Raw genomic sequence first — 25,671 nt, forward strand, 5'->3', positions numbered from 1 at the left:
GAAGGCGTGAGTCTCCAAAGGGACATGAGCCCAGAGACAACACGTAGATTGGGGAGCAGCTGCTGGAACTGCTCCTGGCCACCAGAGCGGTGAGCAAGAGCGGAGCGTCCACGGCATGTGTACTTTCATCTTTTGCTATGGGCTCGACGCAGAATCCAGGCCAGGCTCCAGTGAGCTGGGCCGATGTGCTGTGTCCCTCCCTCACCGCTCTCCCCACTCCTGCATCCACCGTCTTGTTCTCCGTGCAATGGTGGTTCACAGAGGCCCCAGCCCCCTCTGACTTCACCAAGCCTAAGTTATATAGACCTTCACTCCCCACCTCTCTACAGCCTACCCACTCCCCATCCTCTGGACCACAGGATGGCCAGATGCCCTGCCTTTCCTGGGGCTTCAGCCCCCACAACTTCCCAACAGAATGGTGAATGGCCTGGCCATCTCTGTCTACCCTACCCTTGGGCTGTGACTCAGGTTTCACTTGCTTATCTAGTAATTATGAGGCACCTGCTGCATACACCTTCCAGGACCAGACGTGCCACTTTTAGGGACAGGCTGCCCTATTGGTCTCCCAAGGCCCAGCAAGGGATGTGAATCGTCATTAGTGCTTGATGACAATGGAGCAGGGGAGAGGAAATGGAGGCTGGGGCATCTGGGACAAGCAGAAGTGAGCGAATGCAGAAGACCAAGAAACCCTGATTCTCTGTCAGCTGTGGGACCAAGTGCAAGCGCCAGGAACATTAGAGTTTACGTGCACATGGCTGAGACCACAGGAAACTGCAAGTGTGTTCAGATGTAAACATCTTCTTACCTCTGGGCTTCAGTGAGAGACAGGTTTTAAAAGAAAATTGCCTTTCTTGGTCAGCAACAACCTTGCTGGCTGCAGTCACAGCCAAGAGTAAATCCAGCCGTCTCCATCCTGGAGCGTGGGCGGAGGGATGGGGGAGGCATGGCTGTCACGACTCAGAGCCCTTCACTCGAAGAAGCAGGAGCTGCTGCAGGCCATGCAGACTCCCAGCGGGGAACAAAAATGAGAAATTGCAACCTGTTCTCCCGGGGAAATCTCTGGGTTTAATACGGTATGAGGAGAAAAGCACAGAAACATTTCACCGGAGATCCATGTCCTGCTGGACAGGCTTGATCTCCAGGATTATCTGAGCATCTTTTGAAATGCCAGGGCAGGGACCAGGGAGGCCTGTGAGTGACAGAACCATTAGCCATGGAATAGCCAACTCCTTCAGAAGCCAGTGCCCAGAGGAGAGGCCATGGTGCGGGCGTGGAGGCTTGTATGCACTTATGTGTTTGGATGTGTTTGCACAGATCTTTGTACTGTTTGTGTTTGAGCATGCATGTTTGTCCTGTGTGTATGTGGTGTGGTGTGTGTGCATATTGTATTTATGCATCTATGTGTAGGGTGTCTGTGTCCATAACTAGCTGTGGATAAGAACAAATGAGCCAAATTTGAGTGTGATGTTCTCTGAGCTACTCTTGCCCCATGCTCCCCACATCCTCACAGACTGTCTTCTCACTGACAGCCTTTGTCCACATTTATAACTATGAAGTGTCACTTTGTGGGACAGCTCTTGTCCCCTAACAGGTGACTATGTCCCCCTGCTGTCTCCATATGTCTCCATAGAGCCTACACAACATGTATTTTTGGCCCTAGGCTGAGAGCCTTTTCTGAATGGAGATCTCTCTCTCTCTCTCTCTCTCTCTCTCTCTCTCTCTCTCTCTCTCTTCCCCCCCTCTTTCCCTCCCTCTCCCCCCCCTTTACACACACATCTGGAATCCAGATGTGATTCTGCCCCATTGCTTCCTCACTTGAATACACTGATAATAAACCCAGGTGTCTGCAACTGGAAGCCACATGGTGACTTTCTCCAGCTTCAAGTTCGTTTGAGCAAGGCAATACTCTATATGGGGGGGTTCTGGGCCTCCCTCCTTCCATTCTTTCCTGAGGACAGAGCGGCCCTGCTACCATCCCCAGGTGACCACAGACTTCGGTGCCATACATTATTTTAATGCAGACATCACTTTAAACTAACCTTTTACCATCTGTTCTGTCCTCCAATAACAAATGCAAAGGAGCCCAAGCAATTCTCGGGGCTCCTCAGCAGGGAGGGGTAGGAGGGCCGTCTGCGTCTCCTACTCCCCACTCAGCATCTACGTCTGCCGTGTTTTCCTCATTCTCCAGACACAAATCACAGGAAAGTGCTCTCCCCTGGCCTGCTGGCTTCCTTCACACAGTAATTCTTCTCCGCAAGGTAAACTATGAGAGAATCAGAGCATTCCAAGGTCTGTGCAAAGAGGCCCTGGATGCGGCACTCAGCGGCCCACAGCTGCTGTATTTCACAAGGCGCTCTTGAGTGGCCCGGAAGATGATCAAAACACAATGAGTTTCCTCTAAAAAAAACAAAAACAAACAAACAAACAAAAAACTTTAACTATCCAGTAGGTTCTTTCCAGCACAGCTGCAATTAAATGTCCCTGTAGCCAGAAGAGTGGAGCAATTGCCAGTCTGGAAGCAGCAGCATCTGTCCAGGGCTACAGAGACACGCACCACTCACTCTGTGACTCTGTGTGTCCCCTGCATCCAGTGCTACCAGCCAGCCTCACTCAAGACCTGACTACGACTCCAGTGCCCTAGTCCAAGCCCAAAGCCAAAGCCCCAGGCATACCAGCCCAGGGCCTGCCAGGCCTGTCCCAGTGCCTAAGCCTCCACCTCACCTCTGTGGGAACTGCCCCTTACCCTTCAGGCACCAGGAGCTCAGACATGGGGCAGGCTCTAGACTCTCCATGTCCCTGGTTACTAAATCCCATGGAGCATCTGCAAGGATGGAGAACAGACACAGAATGTCCCCCTCACCAAGGCAGCACATGGGGCACAGACCAGATGGCACAGGCTTAGACAGCCATGGCCAACACCCCAATGAAGAGATGATGGCTCTATCTAAGGGGAGGGCGTAGGGGGACAGGTGCTTACCACGCAAGCCTGACCTATTCTAGTCCTGTTCTCAGAAGCCCTGCCCTCTGCCTTGTCATGGAATCAGAAGCAGGGGAATGGAGGCCTAGAACTGAACCCCCACAGACTGTGTGTACCACACATAAGCTCATGACTGTCTTGCCTGCTTCTTCTCCCAGAGCTAACACAAGCAGCTGTAGGTTCGCCCTGACCTACATGATGACTGTGTGGTGAAAACCTCATGTTCCCCCAACAGGTAAAGGACTTCTGCAGACTGTTACAATGTCAGAGAGTCATCCTGCTGCCCTTGGTGACTTGGTGTTGGCGACCTCATTCTATGTAACCAGCTCTGGTTCAACCATGGTAAATGCTGGTTTAAGAAAGATGTTCTCAGCCGGGCATGGTGGTGCACACCTTTAATCCCAGCACTCAGGAGACAGAGACAGACAGATCTCTTGAGACTAGCCTGGTCTACATAGCAAGTTCTAGGCCAGCCTAGGCTATATAGTGAGACTTTGTCAAAAGAAAGAAAGAGAGAAAGGAAGGAAGGAAGGAGGAAGAGAAAGGAACATAGGTAGGTGAGGGAGAGAGAGAGATGGAGAGATGGAGAAAGGGAGAGATGGAGAGAGAAAGAGAAAGGAAGGAAGCGTTCTCCATGTGACACACCAGCATGAAAATCACATGGGGCCCCTCACTAGATGAAGAGCCACAATCAATTAAAAAATGCTGAGAGTGGAGAATTAGTCTTCCCCAGAGCTGAGTGTCCAAAATGGCTATCTAGTCCCAAATGGTCAGCCACCTCCAAAAACAACAACAACAAAAAAAATACACACAAGCAACCCTAAGCAGACTCAGCAGCTTGTGTTTATATATTTAGTTACATACATGTCTAAGTCACTGTTCTACCACTATGAAAAAAATACCATGACCAAGGCAACTCTTATGAAAGAAAACATTTAACTGGGGCCTTGCTTACAGTTTCAGAGGCTTGGTCCATTATCATCATGGCAGCGAGCAGCATGCAGGCAGGCATGGTGCTGGAACAGTAACTGAGAGGTACATCCTGATCCAGAGGCAGAGAGAGAGACACTGGGCCTGGCATGAAGCCGCAAAGCCCTCCCCCAGTGACACACTTCCTCTAACTAGGCCACACTTCCTCATCCTTCTAATCCTTTCAAACAGTACAATTTCCTGGTGGCCAAGCATTCAAATATATGAGCCTATGGGGGTCATTCTTATTCAAAACATCACATTCCACTCCCTAGTCCCCATAGGCTTGTAGCCATATCAAAATGCAATGTGCATTCAGTCCAACTTCAAAAGACCCCATAGTGTATCACAGTCTCAACACTGTTTAAAAATCCAACGTTCAAAGTCTCTGAGACTCAAAGCAGTCTCTTAACTGTAACCCACGTAAAATCAAAGTCAAAAAGCAGACTACACACTTCCAACATACAATGGCACAGGATATACATTACCATTCCAAAACGCATGGAAGGGAGCATAGTGAGGAAATACTGGACCAAAGCAAAAGCAAAAACCGCTGGACAAACTCCCAATTCTGCATCTCCACGTCTGATGTCAAAGACGCAACACACGTCTCCCTCTGGCTGTTTCCATGTGTGGTATGCAGTTCTATTTGACAGGTATCCCACCACTCTGGCACCTCCAGTATCTTGGGGTCTCCAACACAATCCAGGCTTCACCTTCACAGCTTCACACAACAGCCTCTCTGAGCTCCATGCAGGGACACCCCTGACACATGCCTGGCCTCAGCAGCTTTCTTTAGCCTTGGTGGGAGATTCCACAGCCCCTTTCTTGTATTCATGACTCTAAGGGCAGAACAGCTCCGCCAAAGTTGCCATGTTCTGTTGCCTTCTGGAGCTTGGCCCCCAGTTCAACTACATTTGTATCCACTTTCTGTTCTTTAAATCCTTTCAACAAGTTGGAAGCTGAGCTGTGTGGGGTCTGCCCTGAGGTCACAACCCCCTTTACTCCATTTAGCAATCACCAGATTTTTTTTAACTTTTTATCTCCTTGAGCACTGGAACTTCTGTCTTCTTTTTTTTTTTTTTTGTTTTTGTTTTTGTTTTGTTTTGTTTTGTTTTTTTTGTTTTGTTTTGTTTTGGTTTGGTTTTTGGTTTTTCGAGACAGGGTTTCTCTGTGAAGCTTTGCGCCTTTCCTGGAACTCGCTTTGAAGACCAGGCTGGCCTCGAACTCACAGAGATCCGCCTGCCTCTGCCTCCCGAGTGCTGGGATTAAAGGCGTGTGCCACCACCGCCTGCCTGGAACTTCTGTCTTCTACGTTACACTTCCTGGTGCTCCTTTTCGCTTCAACTGTACATTTTGCATTTTTCTTTACTCTGCTGCTCCTTCTCATTGTAAATCTACGTAAGAGTGACCATTAATAACCACGTGACACAGGCAATACTAGGCTGTCACGAAATCTCCTCTTCCAAGACCATTAATCTAAAACTCTTCAATTTAGCCTCTTGCAAATTTTTAGGACAAAGACATGAATCAGCCACAGTCTTTGCCGAAATACCACAAGAACAGTCTCCGGGCCCCTTACTAAGACTCCTCCCTCTGACGTCTTCAGCTGTCCCCACACTGCTCTCAGCACTGCCGTCCTTATCCCCACTAAGATGGTGCATTAAACCACACTCATCACTTTCAACTGCTTTCCTAATCCAAAGCCCACATTTGTGGAGCCCAGCTGGGAGACCGGCTCCCACACTTTACAACAGGGTACTCTTGAGGAGAGGGGGATAAGAGATATTAGACAGAAGGATAGGGGGAGAGAAACCAATCGAAACACAGGATAGCCTTCTAAAGGTTGTTTATAGGAATGCCAAGGAGTAGAGAAAAAGACACCCCCACCCCAGCACAGCCAAGTGCAGACCCTTCCAGTCACCTAGTAACCGTGTACATGGTCAAGCAATCCTCTAATGCAGCCCTGCTGGATAAAGCAAGCTCAGACCTCACTAGGAAACCTCTGTGGGCCTTCACAAGCATTCTACCAACAAGCAGCATGACCAGACCTGTCGCAGCAGCACCCCACCCCTGGTACCAATTTCTGTCTTAATCACTGTTCTACTGCTATGAAGAGACACCATGATCAAGGCAACTCTTATGAAAGAAAGCATTTAATTGGGGGCTTGCTTACAGTTCCAGAGGTTTAATCCATTATCATCATGGTGGGGAGCAGGACATCACGCAGGCAGGCACTGGAGAAGTAACTGAGATAAAAGCCACATCCTGATCCATGGGCAGAGAGAGAGAGCACAGGCCTGGCATGGGCTTTTGAAACTTCAAATCCCACCCCTCAATGACACACTTTTTCCAACAAGACCACACCTCCTAATTTTTCTAATCCTATCAAACAGTTTCACTCCCTGCTGACTAAGAATTCAAATATATGAGCCTATGAAGACCATTTTTATTCAAGCCACCATAATATTTAACAATAATAAGTAAAGAATGGGAGCCAACAAATTTGAAAGGGGGAAGAAAAGTTGTAATGATGTAATTATATTTTAGTTAAAAATTTAAAATCAAGTTATCCTTAAAAATGAAGAAAGAAAAGAAAGAAATGAGTTTTCTATCGAGTTGAATTTTCTTGGAATTGGGGTTTTTCTGGAGCCAGCTTGCAGTTTGGTGTACAAACAAAGCTGGAAAGAAAAATCTGTTCTCAGACTTCTCTCACACCTCCATTGAGAGTCCTGTCTTGTTTCATGCAAAGAAGTGACATCACCACCCAGCAAGATCCCTGCTTTTGGTGTGGATGAGGACTTCAGTCTGCCACTGTGCCCCTTACTTGTGTCCCTTTGTGGCCTGGCACACTATGTCACAGCTTGTCCCAGAACTTGAACTATTGAGGGCTGGGGATGGAGCTGTTTGTGGCGTGTTTGCCTAACATGCGTGAAGCCACGGGTTCAGTTGCAGCACTAGATAAACTAGACTCCATGGTGCATGCCTGTCGTTCCAGGACCGGGAGGTGGAGAAGGGTCAAGAATTCAAAGTCATTCTCAGTTGTATACTAGGTTTGAGCCAACCTGAGCCACATGAACCCCTGTCTCAAATAAAAAAGAAAAATGAAAAACACTCTTGAAATATTGTACCTCCCTGTCACCTGATGAGCCACGGACATGAGGTCGGTGGCACTGGGTAGCCCCTGTCCACTGACTGCCCTTCTGCTACCCGTGGCTACTGTCTGAGCCCGTTGTGTCTCTGACTCTTGGCATCTTCAAAGGATTGAAGAACCATGCACAAATACCCAAGTGGCAAGGACTTTTACTCAGAAGAGAAATGCAAGGTAGACATAGGCAGGGAGCAGCAGGTGTGAGCCAGAGTGCTCAAGAGCCCGTGTATTCCTGGAGACTCTTTCTGAGTCCTTGAGGAAGAGGCATTGGTTGTAGGGTGGGGTGTGAGCGGGTTTCTGCTCTGATAAACTTATGATTGACATACGGAAACTTGGGCCTTTGTGCAAACATGGGATATTTTAATCATATGCATAGGCATTAGATGGTAAATAGGGGTTTTTCTCTAAAAGAACACACTAAGACATGGGTTACCTTATTATACATACACCTAAAACCTGTTCAGAGTGGACTGGCTCTTTTCCTCTAGGATATGTTTGACCGCCAAAGGGAAGTGAAGTCCTTAGGGCAGAGTGACTGGTTGCTTTGTCGGGGAGGGGACAAGTGAAATTCAATATGAGAGAGATGTTACTGAGCTGTTCCATTAGTGATCCATGATGCTCTGAGAATGCGGCCAAGCATCAGGCCCTCCAGCCCACCCCAGCAGCAGGCTCACATCTCCATTCTTATGTCTTTCAGATCAGATCTGACAAGGACAATGATATCCCCATCCGGTACAGCATCACAGGTGTGGGAGCGGACCAGCCCCCTATGGAGGTCTTCAGCATTGACTCCATGTCTGGCCGGATGTATGTCACTCGGCCCATGGACCGGGAAGAAAGAGCCTCCTACCATGTAAGTATTCATATAGGAACATGGCAATAACAGGTAGTCTATAGGCTGCCCACCCTTCCACACGCCATCATACCCTTCCACAATGTCTCATACCCCTCCACAGCCTTCCACACCCTTCACCCTGTAGGGTGTCAGCAGCAAGGCACACTTCTATCTGGCCACAAGGTCCTAAAGCACAGGAGGACCCTTGCATCTACCAGGTCAGACTTGGCCAACCCAGGATCAAAGCATGACTGTCAGGCCAGATTGGGCTTTAAATCAGCACTGCCAGTCCATCCCTGGGTTACATCGTCTGCCTTTAATCTACATGCTTCTCTCTGGGAGCCTCTAAGACAAGAACCACTCGGCAAGGAGGAACAGGAAGCAAAGAGAGGCTGGGATCTCAGCCTCCTCCTTGCCCCCACTAGCCTTGGACACGAGGGAGGCAGCCAGGTTCCCACCTCTCTCTCACTGTGGCTGGTCCCCTGGGCTCTGCTCCAGCACCTGTGAGGGTCAGGCCCAGCGTCACTGAGGCCACCCTGGACTCAGGTCTCTCCCCAGCATGAAGAGCTCTCAGCTGTGGCATGGTTGTGATGATATCCACCCTATCAGGTGGCCAGAAGAGAGGTGTGGTCGGAGTGTTGTGTGTGCCTCTGGCTAAATGCTATGATGTTGAATGCTCGACGCTTTGACAATTATCTGAGAACAAAGGTGGAATTCTCGGCGTGTGCCCCATGCTGTCATATTAATTCCTGTGACTTCTTGCTTCAGCTCTGTGCTGATTGCAGGATGACCCTGCTAGTCCTCGGTCTGATGGCCATTTGTTCAGGAGTGATCATCCATCTCCTCTCTCCAGAAGGAGGCTCCATGTGCACAAGGATTTGTCAGGTTGTCCACACTATATCTTCAGACAAAGACAGAGCCTGGCCCTGAAGCTGCTCACTGCCCATCTATGTAGAGGGGGGATTACAGGCGGTTGAGTCTGTCACTGACAATGGTGACCTTCCCAACCAACCCCCGGAGTCTTGAGGAGGCTGTGCGAGAGGGACTAGCGAAGTAACCTCAGGAATGTGGTTTGCCCTTTCTGAGCCACAAAGGTCTCCTGCCCTGAGATGGTTACCCAAGCCTACAGGTGCAGTTTACAGTCCACAGAGCAGGAGCTTCTGCACATCCCGTGGCTTCTGTGGAGGAGCTGAGACACAGGAGTGACCTCAGTCAGGCTCACAGCACCTGGCTTCAGCTCTCCAGATGCCCCTCTTCAGAGACACTTCAAGAAAAAGCATGATCCTCCCAGACTCCTCCCCTTATCTACTCACTTCATTTCTCATCCGTCTGTCCATCCACTCACACTTACCCTCCCATCCACTCACCATCCACCCACCTGTCCATCTACCCGTCCAAGTAAATATCTAACTACTTACTCACATACCATCTGCCCATCCTGACATCTACTTATCCATCCTTGCTCCTCCTGCCAGTCTATCCACCCATCTGCCCATCTATTTACCCATCTACCCAGCCACTATCTACTCATCCATTCATCCACCACTTGCCCATCCTAACCGCACATCCACCCTTCCATGCATGGTTTATTTCTTGAGCATTCCACATGCATTGGTCCCTGGGTTAGGTGCTCAGAAAACAGAAGTGGCCGAAGTAAACATGGCCCGAGTTTTGGGGAACATACACAGTTCTAAGCTGAGGAACCACTGAATCCTTCTTGGCCCTGAGGAAGGCTGGGTCTCCAGGTGGTCAGACCCAGACACAGGCTGTGGGAAGAAGCAGTGGTGGTGCTGATACCAACAGCCAGCGTCTCCCTGCCTGTGCCGGGAGACGCCATCTGGGAATTCTCACTTTGCTTCTCACGTGGTGGAGACCAAGGTCAGCGAGAGGAAGTGAGGAAACAAGTTGTCTTGTTAGCTTGGGTGGAGAAAGAGACCTCCTCAGGAGCCCGAGTCGGAAAGTCATTGTGTCCTTTTTGAGCAGGAAGACGGTTTTGTTCGCAGGCTGAACAACTGGAGGAAAGATAGTTGGAGCTGGTCTCTGCCCTGGACTTCATTTTCGGGGCTAGCAGGCTGTTTGGGGCTGAGGCTTGGCTCAGGCACAGACTCCAGCAGGTGGTAAGAGCTCAGCGTGGCTCAGTGTGGCTGCTGGTTTCTACCCAAAGAGGGTCAGTGCCTCGCCCGGGAGCCCCCAGTAGCCTTGTCTCCAAGTAACACTTGACAAAGCTATGACAAGGACCCTCTGGCAGGCCACATCCCTCCCTTTCCAGACGCCCCCTCCCCCGCCCCCCAGCCCCACCCCCTTCTTGTTCTCCTGCCTGCTTTATGCACACATCACCTCTAGAATGTGTCCTTTAAAGACATCTGCACCCAAGTCTAGGGGAGAGGCTCCACCGGGTGTGAGATTGAGGGTCTGGAGAAAGACAGAGCAGGCATAGCCTATCCCACACGCCCTCTCTTTCCCTGGGTGGCAGATCGCCTGGAGTCAGCTCTGACACAGAGCGCTTTGCTTCCTCATGGGCCACAGAAGGAAGCCACTCACTGATTAAACTTACTTCTTCAGGATTAGACAGATTCATTTTTAATTATCATGGTCTGTAACAGAAAGCCCCTGGCCTGAAGAGTTTCTGCTTTCTGCTTCCTGCCTTCCCTGAGGCCTTGACTTGAGGGCCCTATCACGTCTTCTGATTTCCCACTAGAATGTTCTATCTGCCCTGTGCTTCAGGACATCTCCAAAATTGCTTTCATGCTTCTGGGACACAGCAGCTGCTGGCAGGCTGTCCCAGGCAGGAAACCAGCTCTAGCTGGGCCTTCTTGGGCTCCCTTCCTCTGCATCTCCAATAATCTTCCTAGTGGAAAAGTCAGCAAGTTCAAACTTTTCAGGCCTACCACCTCCAGCCTGTGGTGATCAGCTCACTTTGCTGCCCCTGCCCCAGCTTGTCCTGTGTACAGCACAGGCATAGAGTTTTAGTCCTGACATTAAGTGGAGGGTGGGCCTCTGGTCCAAAATATAGCAAGAACTTCAAAATAATGAGACAAATCATAAATTTAAACGGCACACGGTGAGCATAGAGCGTCTGTGACTGACAGGTCCCATGTGTCCACCTTTGACATGGTGTTAGGATGACATCACTTCTGCAGAAACCAGGTAACGTCTTGTGATCGCCCTCCACTCTATGTGAAAGCTCAGAACTGAAGGGAGATCTTCAGCAGGGGCAACTTACCAGAGGTGAGCAGGCTGTGGGACCAAAGACAGCACAGCAGGTCCCCAGGGTCCTGGCCAGCTTGAATCAGTCACAAACTGAGGTAGAAAGCTTGTGTTCCTTTTCTCCCTAAATATTCCATCCCACGGGGCAGAGCCCTGAGGAATCATGTGACTAAGTTGTCCTTCCCCCAAGAGACAGATTGCCTCTTTCTCTCTCTGTGTCCCTACCCACCTCTGATGAGAGGTATCCCAGGCACCCTGTCCGCTTTACCTCTGGTCTAAGGGTCAGCACAGCGTCCAGTGCCTGTGGACCCTTTGTAGGCACTCTGGGAAGGAATAAACGAGTGGGTGGATGTGGAAGGCAGCCCCTAACACAGCCGCCTGGAGCCCCTTCTCAAGCCGACTCTCCCCCATGGTCTCTCTCTGGCCATCCTTTGCCTCACTGTGCGCGGCTCCACAGAAGCAGATGGGCCTGAGCTCACGTCTAATACAGCATCCTCTCCCAAGGCTTGCTCAGGCCTCTCTGTGTACCCCATGAAGCTCCCTCCCCAAGCCCTTCCCTGCATCAGCCTCTCAGGAGGTCATCTAGGCCCCACTGCTCCACTGGGCACCAGTGACCTAGCTTCAGCCACTGTGAAAAGACATAAAATCCTGTGTGCAGGGCACCTGTCCAGCCCAGGCATGTGAAAACATCAGTCAGACCCAGGGACTCCAGGTGATGTTGACAGCACAGACAGAGGGTGTGACCCTGTTTCTGCTCACATGACCCCATCTGCAGAGGGGAGAACCAACGCTCCCAGAAGTTTCTGGATGTGTCAATCCCACCTGAGCACCACCCAGGTTGTCTCCGCCCCCTTCCCCAGGGAGCTGGGAGCTATAGTGCTACCCCAGTGCTGTGAGTCCCTGGGGAACCACCCACACCAGAGACAGGCATACCCCTGAATGTGGCTGCCAGCTCTGACATGTTTGTTGCTCCACAGCTCCGAGCCCATGCGGTGGACATGAATGGCAACAAGGTGGAGAATCCTATTGATCTGTATATCTACGTCATCGACATGAATGACAACCGGCCCGAGTTCATCAACCAGGTCTACAACGGCTCTGTGGATGAGGGCTCCAAGCCAGGTGAGGCTTGGCAGATGTGTTGGCTTTTGCTTCTGGGGACCCCATAGACTCTGCAGGACCCGTACATGGGACTGGCACTATTAACACACAGCATTAGCCAAGTCTTTATAGTCCTCATCCTCACACACCTCAGGGTACCAAGAGGCTGCAGAGAGAGGGTCCTGTAGCAACGGTGAATAGCCCTGCCGAGCTCAAGCCTTGGGTGCAGGAGGAGACGGGAAGAGGGGACTTTCGTGCCAGAAAAGATAGACCCTAGGCAAGGGAGTAAAGTTTTGACCAGACTAGAATTGATATGAAAGTTTTAAGAAAGAATCAACATTAAGGACAGAAAGGCAGCAGATGAATGGACAAACTCCTAAGGAGTGGAGATATTTTATAGCAATGAAGAGAAGTTACCTGGCCACTGGTTGCTTGCATGGGATCATATCTGAATAGGTAAGAGGAGGGTATTCACTATCTTGTAGTAAATGTTTTTGGGGTGTGTGTCAATGTGGGTGCACATGTAAGAGTGTGTGTGTGGAGGCTAGAAGTTAACCTTGGGTGTTGTTCTTCAAGTTATCATCCACCCTGTTTTCTGAGACACGGTCTCGCTCATCTAGAACTCTCTGCATCGACTAGGCTGACTGGCCAGCAAGCCCCATGGGCTCATCTGCTGTGCCTCTCCAGCTCTGGGAGTTTTAAGCATGTGCCACTGTGCCTGGATTTCACACGGGCTCTGGAAGTCAAACACAGGTCCTCGCTCTTGCAAGACAAGCGTGTTAGCAGCTGAACTGCCTCTCCTTAAGTTAGAAACTGTCCAACACCACTTGTCCTCCACAAAACTGGCCATCTGGGCTGAGGCCCAGGAGTCATTAGGGGCTAGGCTCCAATTGTTTGTGTCCTGGGTCAGGCTCCAAGAAGCAAGGCTTAGATTGTTAGAGCGGGAGATTTTGCTTTGGCCTTTGGTCTTTTTGTCTCTATAGTAACATGTAGCCTAGGGACTGAAGCACAGGAGCAGGGAACATGTGTTGGAAGAGAGCCTAGGAAAGGAAGAAGCTTTGCCAACCTGAGTCAGGAAACCAGACCAGAGACCAAGGCCCACCAAACAAGCCAAACCCTTCTCCCAGCCCAGAAGGTGAGCCCTGTGTCAAGGCCCTCTGTCCCCCTGAGAAGTGACCCAGGAACCTGTCTTCCCACAGACCTGTAGGACATGGCTTTACCTCACTGTAAGCCAGTCCCAACATCTCTGCATTCTACAACTTCTGACAAGAAGGTGTGCCACTCACCATTTAGCAGTGAGGTCACTTTAGACCCAGGCAACTGTGTATGGAGGACACCACACAGGTACCCACATTCCCAACCCTGCTGGAGGCCTATGTAGGGGTGCAGAGTGCTAGCCAGCCCCACATCTGTTAGGCCCAATAGCTGGGTCTCTTCAGAAGATGTCTGTAGATGTAACCAACCATCTTATTAAATAAGAAACACAGAACCAATGCAAAGAAGAAAGCTAAGAGGTCAGAGCTAAGAGATAAGAGCTAAAACCTTACCCTTCCTCCTGCGGTGGTCCTACCTCTCCGAGCCAGAGCTACTTCCTGTGTGTCTGTCTTTTTATAGTGTTTCTGTTCTGCCTTCTCATTGGTTGTAAACCCAACCACATGACCGCCTCATCACGGCCTGTCTGTATAGACCTCCAGGTTTTCTATGACTGGTATTGAGATTAAAGGCATGTGTATCCAATACTGGCTATATCCCTGAACACACAGAGACTTACCTAGCTCTGCCTACCAAGTGCTGGGATTACAAGCGTATGCCACCACTGCCCTGCTTTCCTATGGCTTGCTAATAGCTCTGACCCCCAGGCAACTTTATTTATTAACATACAAATAACATTTTAATACAAATAAAATATCACCATAGATGTCAGCCTATTAACAAATCCCTATGTGATCCCACTGAGCTGTCTCCTGTGTTGAAGGCTGGGAGGACCTTGTTGGACAAGCTTTGCCCCAGCAAGGGTAGAATGGATGAGGCCACAGAAGCCTCTGTTGAAAATACCAGGTATAGCCATTTAAAAACCATGACACCCAGGTGAGCTTGAAGTTCAGACAGACAACAAGCCACTCCACATGGGTTTCTCAGACACATTAAAATGTCTCCCTCATTTCTTTTCCTTCATTACTTACCTAGTGTCCTGTACTTTACCTGCCAGTGCCAGCTCTGGCCTCTACAGAGCACCGGGCAAAAGAGAGGCAGTCTCCTCTTGGAAATCAAATGTAAGCAGAGCCAGACCAGGCTGTCCTCCAAGAAGCCACCTGCTCCCCCAGCTTCGTGGGCCCCATGAGGGGTCAGCCTCGTCTGGCTAGGGCAGGAGGGCAAACATTTATCACACTCTCCTCCACCGGTGGAGTTTGTCATTGCTCCGTCTCTGGTGACTGCTGTCTCAACAAGATGATTGCATTCTCGAGTGATTGTCTTTCAGGACGGTGAGACACTGGCGAGCCCCAGTGTCACCGGAGGGAACAGGATATAACATAATTTCTGTGGAACCTTAGGCAGCTCATCCCAAGGCAGTCCCTTGAGGGGCAGGGGCAGGCGGTGGGCGGGCAAATTAGCTACCAGCAACTGAGGAAAACGAATGAGAGCAGCCAAGGGCACCTCTTGGAAGGGCTGGAGGGAGGGGCAGGCGCAGCTGGGGTGTGTTCTCGAAGCGCAGAGACAGGTGGCCTGTCATCCGCGACCTGGGCCTTATCTAAAGGGCCTGAGGTTCCCCTGGTCTTCCTCTCACAAATCAGGCTTCCCGCACCCTCTTCTAAAGCAAACAGAAAAAATAATGATAATAAAAAACAGCATGTGTAGCTGGCGTTGACTCATTAGGGCAAGCAAAGCAGCATGTTGCCACACTGCCTCTCAGAAAGCCCCATAATCCACGGGGCCTGCAGATCCGACAGTGGGTCATTCCCAGAGCTGGCCAGGCAAGGGGAGCCCTCCCAGATCTGAACCCCGCTCTCAGGCTGCTCATAGCAAGCTTTCCAAGGACTATGTATAAGTCCTGCATGGCTTTCAGGGCTCCTGGGACTAAAGAGTCTGTCTCTGGTCCCTGGAGGAGTCATGTGTTCAGACCAACTCTGGGATGAGGCCTGATGATGTCACATTAACCTGGCATTTCCCTTCTCCCCAGACCCCAGCCAAGGGCAAGGATGTGGTGTCCTTCCCATAGCAGTCCCTGGGCCCTGGAAATTGTCTGCAATTTCTTCTCCTCCATGGATAAATTACAATAATGGAAGGTCTTTGTGGGAGAAAGGAGAGCTACTGCCGGAAATTAGTCATTATTCTCTGGAAAGATGGGCTAATGAGAGGTTTCGGATGTGCGTCCTAATGGGAAACAAATGGGAGAAGATTAAATATTGACTAAGCTGTTGGAGAACATTCAAGGGTGGGGTTCATTCAGGGCCACTCATAAGCAGCCTGGGGTCCCTGCAGCCTGCGCTCACCTCACTCTGTTCCACAACCCCAGTCTTCTCTCAATTGTAGGAATTCGCTAGAAATGTCTTTTTGTCTAAATTATGGGCTTGCTGGGGAAATATATATTCACGTGTAGCCGTGTGAAGTAATACAGCCAGCCACCCCCACCTTCGCCTCGTCCCCACAGTAGAGCGCACCAGACCGGCACACGGGTCACACCTAGGAGGCGGCATCAGTGCAGCCACAGCCATGTTAAGGGCTGGCCAGTGTCACCAGAACTCTGTGTGCGTCTCAGTATCTTTATGTCTGTGTGTATGTCTGTGTCTGTGTGTATCTACGTGTCTGTGTGTGTACATCTGTCTGTGTCTGTGTGTATCTACGTGTCTGTGTGTGTACATCTGTCTGTGTCTGTGTGTATCTACGTGTCTGTGTGTGTACATCTGTCTGTGTCTGTGTGTGTGTGTGTGTGTATCTGTATGTGTCTACATTTGTATGTGAGCCTATGCATGTGTGTGTGTGTGTGAGCGTCTGTGTGTCTAGGTGTTTGTGTCTATGCATCTCTTTCTGTTCTGCCACACATTGACTCTGACCCCTGCCATCAAGACACAAAAGACCTATGATGATGTAAATGTGAAATGTCCCCCATGGGTTCACAGAGCCTGTGGGACATGGAACTTGTGAGAGGAAGTGGATGACTGAGGACAGGCCTTGAGGTTTGATAATCCAACCGCAGTTCTTGTCTGCTCCCTGTTTCCTGTTTCATCAAGCTGTGAAGGAGCCAGAAGTCCCAGCAGCATCCCTCCTCCCAGGGCCTCCTGCTGCCATGGCTGCCCCTCCATCACGCGATATCCCTCAACTGTGAGCCGAAATAAACTCTCCTTCCTGTAAGGTGGCTCCTGACAGACCCCTTAAGAGGACTCTTCCCACTGCCCTTTTGTAGACACATGCCTTACCCCAGCCCACACCCATCCCTGTCCCTCACCCTGGCAAGCTCTGTCCTGTTCTTCTCTCTGTATCTTTGTCTTTTCAAGATGGAACCTCAGAATCTCAGGGGCTGGCGCTTTCACTCAGCATGAGGCTCTGGTTCATCCAGGCCATCACGTGGGCCCCAGGGCAGAGGTCCATGGTATAAGCAACAGACTTGCCACAGTTTGCTAGCTAGGCACCCTCTGAGAAGTGCCAGGGAGATTTCCAGCTTGGGACCATCACAAATGAAGCTACTAAGAGGAAACACATATGTAGAATGTTTAAGGACATCCACCTTCATTTCTCTGGGATGAAGGTCCATCGATGCAGTTCCAGCTCAAGACAGTTGTGCAGCTTGGTCTGTTTGAGAGGCCCCTGGCAATGGGATCAGGATCTATCTCTGGTGCATGAACTGGCTTTTTGGAGCCCAATACCTATGGTGGAATGCCTTGCACAGCCTTGATGCAGGGGGAGGGGCTTGGCCCTGCCTCAACTGAATGCACCAGGCTCTGCTGACTCCCCATGGGAGGCCTTATCTTTTCAAAGGAGGGAATGGAGAGGGGTTGGGGGGAGGTTGGGGGAATGGAAAAAGGGATGAGATGGGGATCTGTGGTTGGTATGTAAAATGAATAAAAAATTCTTCATAAAAAAATTAATTAGCCACGCAGTGGTGGTGCACGCCTTTAATCCCAGCACTTGGGAGGCAGAGGCACGCGAATCTCTGTGAGTTCAAGGCTAGCCTGGTCTACCAAGTGATTTCCAGAACAGAGAAACCCTGTCTCAAATATATATATCCCTCAAAAACACCCCAGTGTCACACTTTCTCCAGTCAGATCCCACCTCTGGTTCCTGCCACCAATACTAATAGCAAAGCCTTCCAGCCAGGAGCTCACCAGGGAATGGATCTGCTGACTGGGTCAAAGCCCTCATGATCTGATGGCCTCTCAATGATCAGATCTGCCTGCTGGGGAACAAGGCTTTCGGAGTACTTCATAGCAGGCCATAGTGAGGTGCCACCACCTCCCAACTGCCCCCCCAAGACCTGCTCTTTAACCCAGGGGACTTCAGAGGACATTTGGATCCAGGTATAGCATTTTGTGAGCAGCGGGTCACTTTGTAAGACACTTCCTTGCCCTTCCTCAAGGAGCTGTCCCTGTGCATGCCTGCCACGATGAATGGCAAGGCATCTCTGCATCCTCACCAGCCTCTGCGCTCGGCTGTGGGAGGGTGCACAGTGATATTCACCACAGTCTGAGAACGTGTTTCCCTAATGACAAGTGACATGCAGCATCTTGTCCCATGTCTCTCGCCATCTGTGCACCCTCTGCAGTGACCGCTCATGTCTCTGTCTGCCTCCTAATTAGATTGTTCTCGGAGGTGCTCTGAGAATTCCTCTCCCACACTGCCCACAGTCCTTCGCCTGTGTGTGGCTTGCACATTCTCCCCCCTCTCTGTGGCTTGTTTTCCCAGGTCTTTGGTGAGCAGGGTCCTGACTCTTGATGAAGTTTTCTCTTAAGAGCAAGGCTCTGGGGTTGCTAGAATGCCTCCCCAAGCTCTGACCCTGAAGCCCTCCCCTTGCTGTTCTGTAAGAGTTCTGTGGATTTATACTGAGCAGCAGGTCCATGATTCATGCTGAGTCAATTTTCAAATAAGGTGAAATATCTGTGTCTAGGTTCCTTTTGGTTTCTGTTCGTGGCTGTTGTGCCCAATGCTCCCAGCACTACCTGTCCACAGCCCAAAATCCACAGCTCATGCGCCAGCGATCCGTGGGTGGGGAGTTGTCATCCTGTGCTGGTCCATTCTGTGTCTGTCCCATTGACCCCACTACTGTGGCAGCTGCAGCTGTGGGTGTTGGGGTGGACAGTGTCTGAGTTTTCTCCCCTTCCCTCAACAGTGTGCTCCTGGGGTGGGATAGTGCACCCCACCCCACACTGCGCCTGCCCATCTGTGTGGAACCCAGGGGCTCTGCTGACCCAGCTCTACCGCCATGTAGCTACCACGTGACCCTGGTGTGGCCCAGGGCAAGCTTTTCTTCTTCCATGCTGATAAAGTGAAAACATAAATGATAAAATAAATATGTAATATAATATAGATGATGAAATGAAAATATAACCACCCACTTTGTGGACCAGGAGGTTAGGTAGGAGCATTCCCATGAGGGTCTGAGGTGTCATTAACAAGAGGTGACTTAGGACATTGCTGTTCAGTCTTACTCAAAAATACTAGTTCCTTTTCCAAACTTCACCACATTGCTTTTGTTAGATTTAACTTCTCTTCAGAAATGTAGGAAGATTCATTTAAAAGCAGCTGACCTTCCTGCCTGTAGTCCCTGGAGTGCCCACGTTAGGAACCTTTGCACTTGTCACCCACCGGGCTGCTTAGCGGCCGTTATCCCCTCTCAGATGTGTGTCTTTCTGAAGATACGAACTCCCCTCCAGCGGGAGTGAGTGACAGCATCGTCCAGGCCTGGGAGGGTGTTTGTTTGTGGTAACGGCATCATCCAGGCCTGGGAGGGGCAAAGCCACTTAAGGAAGAAAGAGTTGCCTTGACTCACAGCTTAAGGTACAGTCCATCGCTTCAAGGAAGGCATGCAGAGGGGGCTCTGCCATGGCAAGGGCGTGCAGCAAGGACTCCTCACATCTCTGGAACAGGAGGCGGAGACCAGAAAGGAAGCAGAGTGAGAAGGGGGTGAGACTAAAATACCTCAAGGCCTCCCCTCTGTGACTCATGTCCCCCCAAATAGACTCTACCTCCAAAAGTGTCCACAACCTCTCAAAATGGCACCACCAAGTAGGGACCAAGTGTTCCAACACAGGACCTTCTGGGGGGCAGTTCACATTCACACCATGACAGATCACACACTAGGGTTCAGGGTCTCACTAGGAACTGTGAGGGGAGTTCACACTCACACCATGACAGATCACACACTAGGGTTCAGGTCTCACTAGAACTGTAGAGTTCACACTCACACCATGACAGATCACACACTAGGGTTCAGGTCTCACCCAGGCTTGGGGGAGGGGACAGTTCACACTCAGACCATGGCAGATTGCACTCAAGGGTTCAGGGTCTTACCCAGGACAGCACCCTGTTAACTGAGCCCCTTCCCAGAATCACCTTGGCCATGTACCCACCTCCTTTCTTTTTTTTAATATTATGGATATATGGCTCATATGCATGTGTATGCGTGTCCCTGTACATGTGTACATGCTAAAACATGACTGTGGCAATCAGACAACAACCCCAGGCGCCTGTCCTCACCTTCTGCCTTTCCTCTGTGGTCTCCAGGGTAGCTATGCCGTGAGCTTGTGGGGATCCATTCTCCCCATGGGAGGACTGGGATTACAGATGTGAGTGTGACTGCATCTGACTTTTATATAGACCCTGGGGATTCGAACTCAGGCCCTCGTGCTTGTGCAGCAAGCTCCTCACCCACTGTGCCATCTCTCCAGCCTCCGTCTCCTTTCTGGGGCACCCCAGGTTGGCCACAGAAAGCCCACAGCCAACTTGAAGTTCCATTTCTCAAACTGCCCAAGCAAAGATGCCTCTTGACCTCCCGATCGACTGTTTTAACTCACCGCACACCCTGACCCCTTTGTATCATGTGGAGACCACATTGTAAATGCTGAAATTGATGTCACTTAAAAAAAAATGTGACACAGCAGAAGAATCTACAGGTTGTGGAGTGCAGTGAAGGAAGCGCTCATCTGTACCAGGCAGGGCTCTGGCTTGAATAGATTATTCTATTAGCAAGCCCCTGTATTTATTTATTTCATTTCTACGCCGGTGGAAGTCCCCCTAGATTAATGCCACGGCCTGATGCACAGATGGCACCAGATACTTGAAAGTCATCTGAATATTAAGAATTTAAATCTTTAGCCTCAGTGATTTGAGCAGAAAGCCAATTATGGGGCTGAATTAGTTTTCAAATTAAACTGCAATTTAAGGCTTGTGAAATTAATCCTTTAAGGCGTGTGGCAGCGTGGTACATGGGTTCCAAGGAGAGCAGAGCCGGGAGTCCTCGATGCTCTCCCACTACTTGCCAGTTTAGAGGAGAGATGTCATCGCCTCCAGGTGAGAGGCGGGCCACCCCTGAGCCCAGAGAAAAGTGGCTAGTTCAGCTTGCCTGGCTGGCTCTGCTCACTGGAATGTTCCAAGTCTGTCTCCAGGAAGAGGGGACTGTGGAGGCCTCCAGGGAAAACTCTGGAAAAGTGGCTCCCTTCTCTTTCCCTGCCTAGCACCTAGGTCAGCACAGATGTGGCTCAGGTGGGTGTTCCCCACACAGTGCAGAGCGGGCAGCTACCAGCCCTGCCGTTCTGTTGGTAGTCTGGCTTTGCGGTGGGCAAATGCTGTGACTTCAGACTTCACCCAGTGGGTAAAAGAAGGGTCGGCAGGGGGCACTGGGCACCTGCTCACCACACAAGAGGGAGGCATGGCCTCGCTGGCCCCGTGGTATCCACTGGAATGGCACTGAACTCAGAACTTAGTTCAATCCTCTGCAGACCAAGACGTGAGGCACCTTCGGCTCCAGCTTCCAAAAGAAGAGCCTGAGATTGTAAGAGCAACATGGCAGTGAGTTGAGGCCAGGTTCAGATCCAGGACTGAGGATGACCCATCTGAGCTCCAAGCCCAGCCTGGCCTCTGAAGTCATCCCAGCAATCCAGACACATGTCACACAATGGCCATAGCCCCCTGTGACTTGTCCCTGGAGTCAGTATCAAGCCCAGCCCCATCCTCCATGCAGTCTCTATGAAGAATGGGTACAAGGTTGGACTCCCAGACTCAGGTGCCCACGGAACCTCAGAGCATGACCTACTTAAGAACAGGGGGTCAGCTCTGCAGATACTGCTAGTCAGTCCCGGATGGGAGGGGGGACATAGACACTTGACACACCAGTGAGGACAGAGGCAGAGTTTGGAAGGGTGTGGCCAGGGTCTCCAGGGCCTGGTGCCCACCTCCAGCAACTGAAAAGCTTTTGGGGCCTCAGGAAGGAGAGCAATCTGCCCATCCCTTAATGCTGGATGGGCTCAGCCTGTGGGAGCAAACACCTCCATCAGGGACACTTTGCTACAGTGATCCCAAGAGACAAGCACAGACCCCTTCAGGCAAGGCACTGGAAATCCAGTGCTTCCCCCTCCTCCTCTGGAACCTTCCAAGCAATGGCCCTCCATCTGAGCATTGCTAGGCACTGTTTAAGAAGTCCCCAGGACACAGACAGCAAACTCCGAGTTCCCCAGCCTTCCCGCCAAGCCTGGAGGGCAGGGGAGGTCCCCAGCAGGGTGAGTGTGCTCTCCTGAGGGTGTGGCTGGCAGCCTGGACTCCTCCGGCTCCTACCTACCCTCGTTGCCTTTTGCCACTAGACAAGGCCCTTCTAAACAGGTGGCTTCTTGGGCCCAGTGAAGACACTCCAAATAAAAATGAAAATTGCAGGACAAGACAAGCCAGGGCCAGGAATCCAGAGCCCTGCTGATGACACGGACTGACCACTAGCCCTGTCCCCGAGCCAGAGGGAACAAAGCCGGGACCTTAGCAAGGATCACAGAGGGCTGCAAATGAGTGTGGACGTTCTCTGCATCCTCCCTCATCACTCTCTCCAGGCCATCTCTCACACCCCTGCAGAGTAAGACCCAGGCACCCTCCCTTACAGGATCCAGGCCCCAGACTCAGCACTGGGCCTGCAAATAAATGCAAGCAAAAGTCAGAGTCTGGAGAAAAATGTGTCCCACCTATGGTCCTCCCCAGGCCACTGGCAGCAGCCATAACTCAGGACATGGCCTCCCAGCACACGCCAAGGCCGTGCATCTGTCTGTGGGATTCAAGGGTCCTGCATAGCAATAAATTCACCCACTTCCCTGCTGAGACCAATAAATCCAGCTCACTGAACGCTCTGTAACTCAGTTGTGCAGAACTCAACATACTCCGCTGGGGAAGCAAGAAAACGCCGTGCTGTGAAGGGTCATTGTGACATTCATACTCTAGACCCAGGATCCAGGAGACTGTGGTGTGGATTCAGTCACTCTGGAGACATGAGACAGCCACAGGCAAGCCAGCAGCAAGCTCTCTCCTGGGCTAAGTCACCAGGGATGGCTGTGTCACCCCATTTCCACACCCAAAGCCAAGCTCCTGGTGGCAATGATGTCCTGTGGGTGCCTGGAGAGGTGCCATCTTCGGGATGCTGATGCAGCCAGCTACTGCTCCCAGGACTTCTAGACCTTTCTTAGCGCTTCTCTGTGACTAAGGCTGCTAGCTGCTTCTGCCGTGGTATGTTTACAAGTGAAAGCCTGTTTGGGAAGCCCTGTGGAAGGGCTATTGAATCTGCTTCTCCACACACCTCTGTTGGGGTCAGACATGGGTCTTTATACTTGAGTTATGCTCACAGCCTGGCCATGAGGCAGTGCAGACCAACCCTCCCTGTGGTGAAAGGATGTCTCTGCCCCCACAGCCATTGTCCAGCCTGTGTCCTGGCCCTCTTTGCTGATGTCTCCTTTTCTGTCACCTTCTGGCTGACTGCATGTGGCTTTTCTGCATGGTCCTGGGATGGTTCTCAGATGACCACACTCTCCCTCCTGGCCTCCATGGCCACACCTCCCTCCCACAGTCCCCAGAGAGGACTTAAGGGTGGTCATGGTCCTCTCTAACTCCCCACTTCCCGGCCCTCTCGTTCTCCTTCTGTCTGTCTGCTCACACACCCTGCAGTGAACACCTTCACTGCTTTGCACCCTGTGCCTTGGGGTTTGGCTGGAGGGATGTGGCCTGAGCTCATCACCACCCCTGGGGACAGTGAGGAATGCAGGACCGTTGTGCAGCAGCTCCAAACAGAGCTGTGGGAGGCAGAGGCAGGGGAGGGCCCAGGAATGAGGAGGGGCCATTAAATGGTAGAGTAGACTGAGCAGAGGAGAAGCCACCTGGTACAGAAGTCTTCTGAACCTGTGCAGAAGACCCAGAGAATAGTGGACAGTATTGGTCAGAGGGAGGAAGTCCTAGATCTCAGGAGGGAACAGAGGGACGAGGATGGAGGCCCGGGAGTCACAGGAAGGCTGATCGGGAGGACAACAGAGGTGCAGGTGCTGGAGGAGGGAGAGAGGCGGCCTCCATCTCTGTGGGAGAAAGTAGCTCTTCTGTGGTGTACCCTGGGAGGAAGGAGATCCAAGAAGGGGCGAGTTAGAGAGGGCAACCCCCTCTCAAGCATGAGGAGTAAGCTGAGGCTCACAAGAGGTAAACAATGGCAGAGGCTGCCTAAGAGCCTGCCCCTCAGGCTGTCAGACACCCTCAGGGGCCTGCTGAGTGGACAGCACAGGGCCGTCGGGGTCTAGACCGTCCCTTGGCAACACAGCGGAGGCTACTTCCCCAGCCAGGGTTGCTTTCCAGGTTTCAAAGGGGAGCCAGTCCATCCTCCTCCTCCCTCTTCTCTCTGCACCTTTCAGAAAGAAAAACTAAAACTGCGGAGCCTTTGCTCTGCCCCCAGGGCTGGGAATGTTCCTGGGTCGTTACCATGGCAACCCGTGGACCTGCTTCTTCCTTTTGGCTCAAAGTGTTCAAGCCTGGAGCATTCTCACCTCACCCTGCAGGCTAGCCATGAACACAGCCAGGCCTCACCATTTCCAGATTGTGGTTTAGGCTCTAGAGACCCTCTGTGTTCCTCAGGAACTTCAGTGTCCATGCCCCGCCGGCCGCTCCCCACTTCCTCCCATTCTCTACCCCTTTTCCTCTCCCCCATCTCTCTCCCTCCCCTCCTCCCTCCCTCCCTTCCTCTCCTCCCCACTCCTCACACACACATTTTATCTTCTGATGCCCAGGTGACATTTCCTCACTCTTAGAAGGACTAAAGCAAATGGCCAGATCTTGCCTAGCAGGCCACACGCTTAACGCCTAACGTGGCTGTTCCGAGTTGTGAGGTTGTGTGCATCAGTCTCTCCTCTGTGTCACACACTGTGTTTTCAAAGCCTGGAGTTGGCCGTGGTGGGCCCAGTGTGGAAACTTGTGTCCATTTCACCGTACACCATGGAACTCTGTCCTGAGTGCTCTCCCCCAGCATCTCCGGGCTTTTCTAGTCATCGCAGGCGCCTGCCCTAGTTTATGGAAGCAGTTCTCTGTTATGAACGTACTAAACAAACTCCTCCCTCACCCTCCTGGATATGAACTCCGTGACTTGAGGACACACCCAGCCCAGCATCTGGTCTACCCACTTGTTCTCCACAGGCAGAGCTCTCCCCTGGGACCTTTGCTTCCCTGGCCTGGGTCCACATCCCAATTCCTTCTCTCTCAGAGAGGCCTTTCCTGTTCCCTCTGCAGGCCACATTTTTTTGCCGGTTGTGAGTGTGTGTGTGTGTGTGTGTGTGTGTGTGTGTGTGTGTGTGTGTGTTAGAGTCTTACTGTGCAGCCTGGGACCTGACCAAACTCAAATTGGTGGCAATCCTCCAGCCTCAGCCTCCTGGGTGCCGAGATCACAGGCATGTGCTATGGGGAATGGCTACAGTCCACCTTCTCACTCAGTTAACCCATGTGTCCTTTCATGAATATGGCCCCCCTTCTTCTCTAGAAACACTGTTAATTTTCAGTTCAGTGTCTCTGCCTGTCTGGGTTGCCTTTCTCAGTCTAGTGAATTTTTTCTGGCTGACCTCATTCATAAAACTAAGTACATGGCATGATGTCTAGCATCCCAAAAGTGTTCAGTCAATAGGTGTAGAGTGGCTTTTCTCAGTCACACAATGGAATAGTATTCAGTCATAAAAAGGAGGGAGGCTCAAACGCTTGGTGAAAGAAGACAGACACAAAAGGCCACAGGTTACACGACATCATTCACATGGAGTGCCTGGAATAGGCAAATCTGGGGAAACAGCAGAGAGGAGGCTGGAGGGCTGGGAAGAGGACAGAGTGACAAGTGGCTTTCCCTCGGGGTGAGGATTGCCTTCTGCAGTTAGGTGGTGGAGACAGTTACGTTCAGTTTCATGAGGTTACCAGAACCTTGGGCTTGTTTTTTCTCAAGGACAAACTTTATGTGTG

The 25,671-nt window shown here is 51.2% G+C and overlaps 1 protein-coding gene across 1 annotated transcript in view; it reads left to right on the plus strand.

Annotated features, from left to right (window-relative positions):
- Positions 1–25,671, plus strand: part of Cdh4 (cadherin 4) — a 485,154-nt gene that overhangs the window by 417,669 nt on the left and 41,814 nt on the right. Inside the window, exons 5-6 of the mRNA XM_028885363.2 lie at positions 7,795–7,950; positions 12,117–12,261. Of these exons, the coding sequence (XP_028741196.1) occupies positions 7,795–7,950; positions 12,117–12,261 (301 nt within the window). The remainder of the gene's footprint in view (positions 1–7,794; positions 7,951–12,116; positions 12,262–25,671) is intronic.

This window comes from Peromyscus leucopus, chromosome 4 (assembly GCF_004664715.2).
Source record: "Peromyscus leucopus breed LL Stock chromosome 4, UCI_PerLeu_2.1, whole genome shotgun sequence".
NCBI lineage: Eukaryota > Metazoa > Chordata > Mammalia > Rodentia > Cricetidae > Peromyscus > Peromyscus leucopus.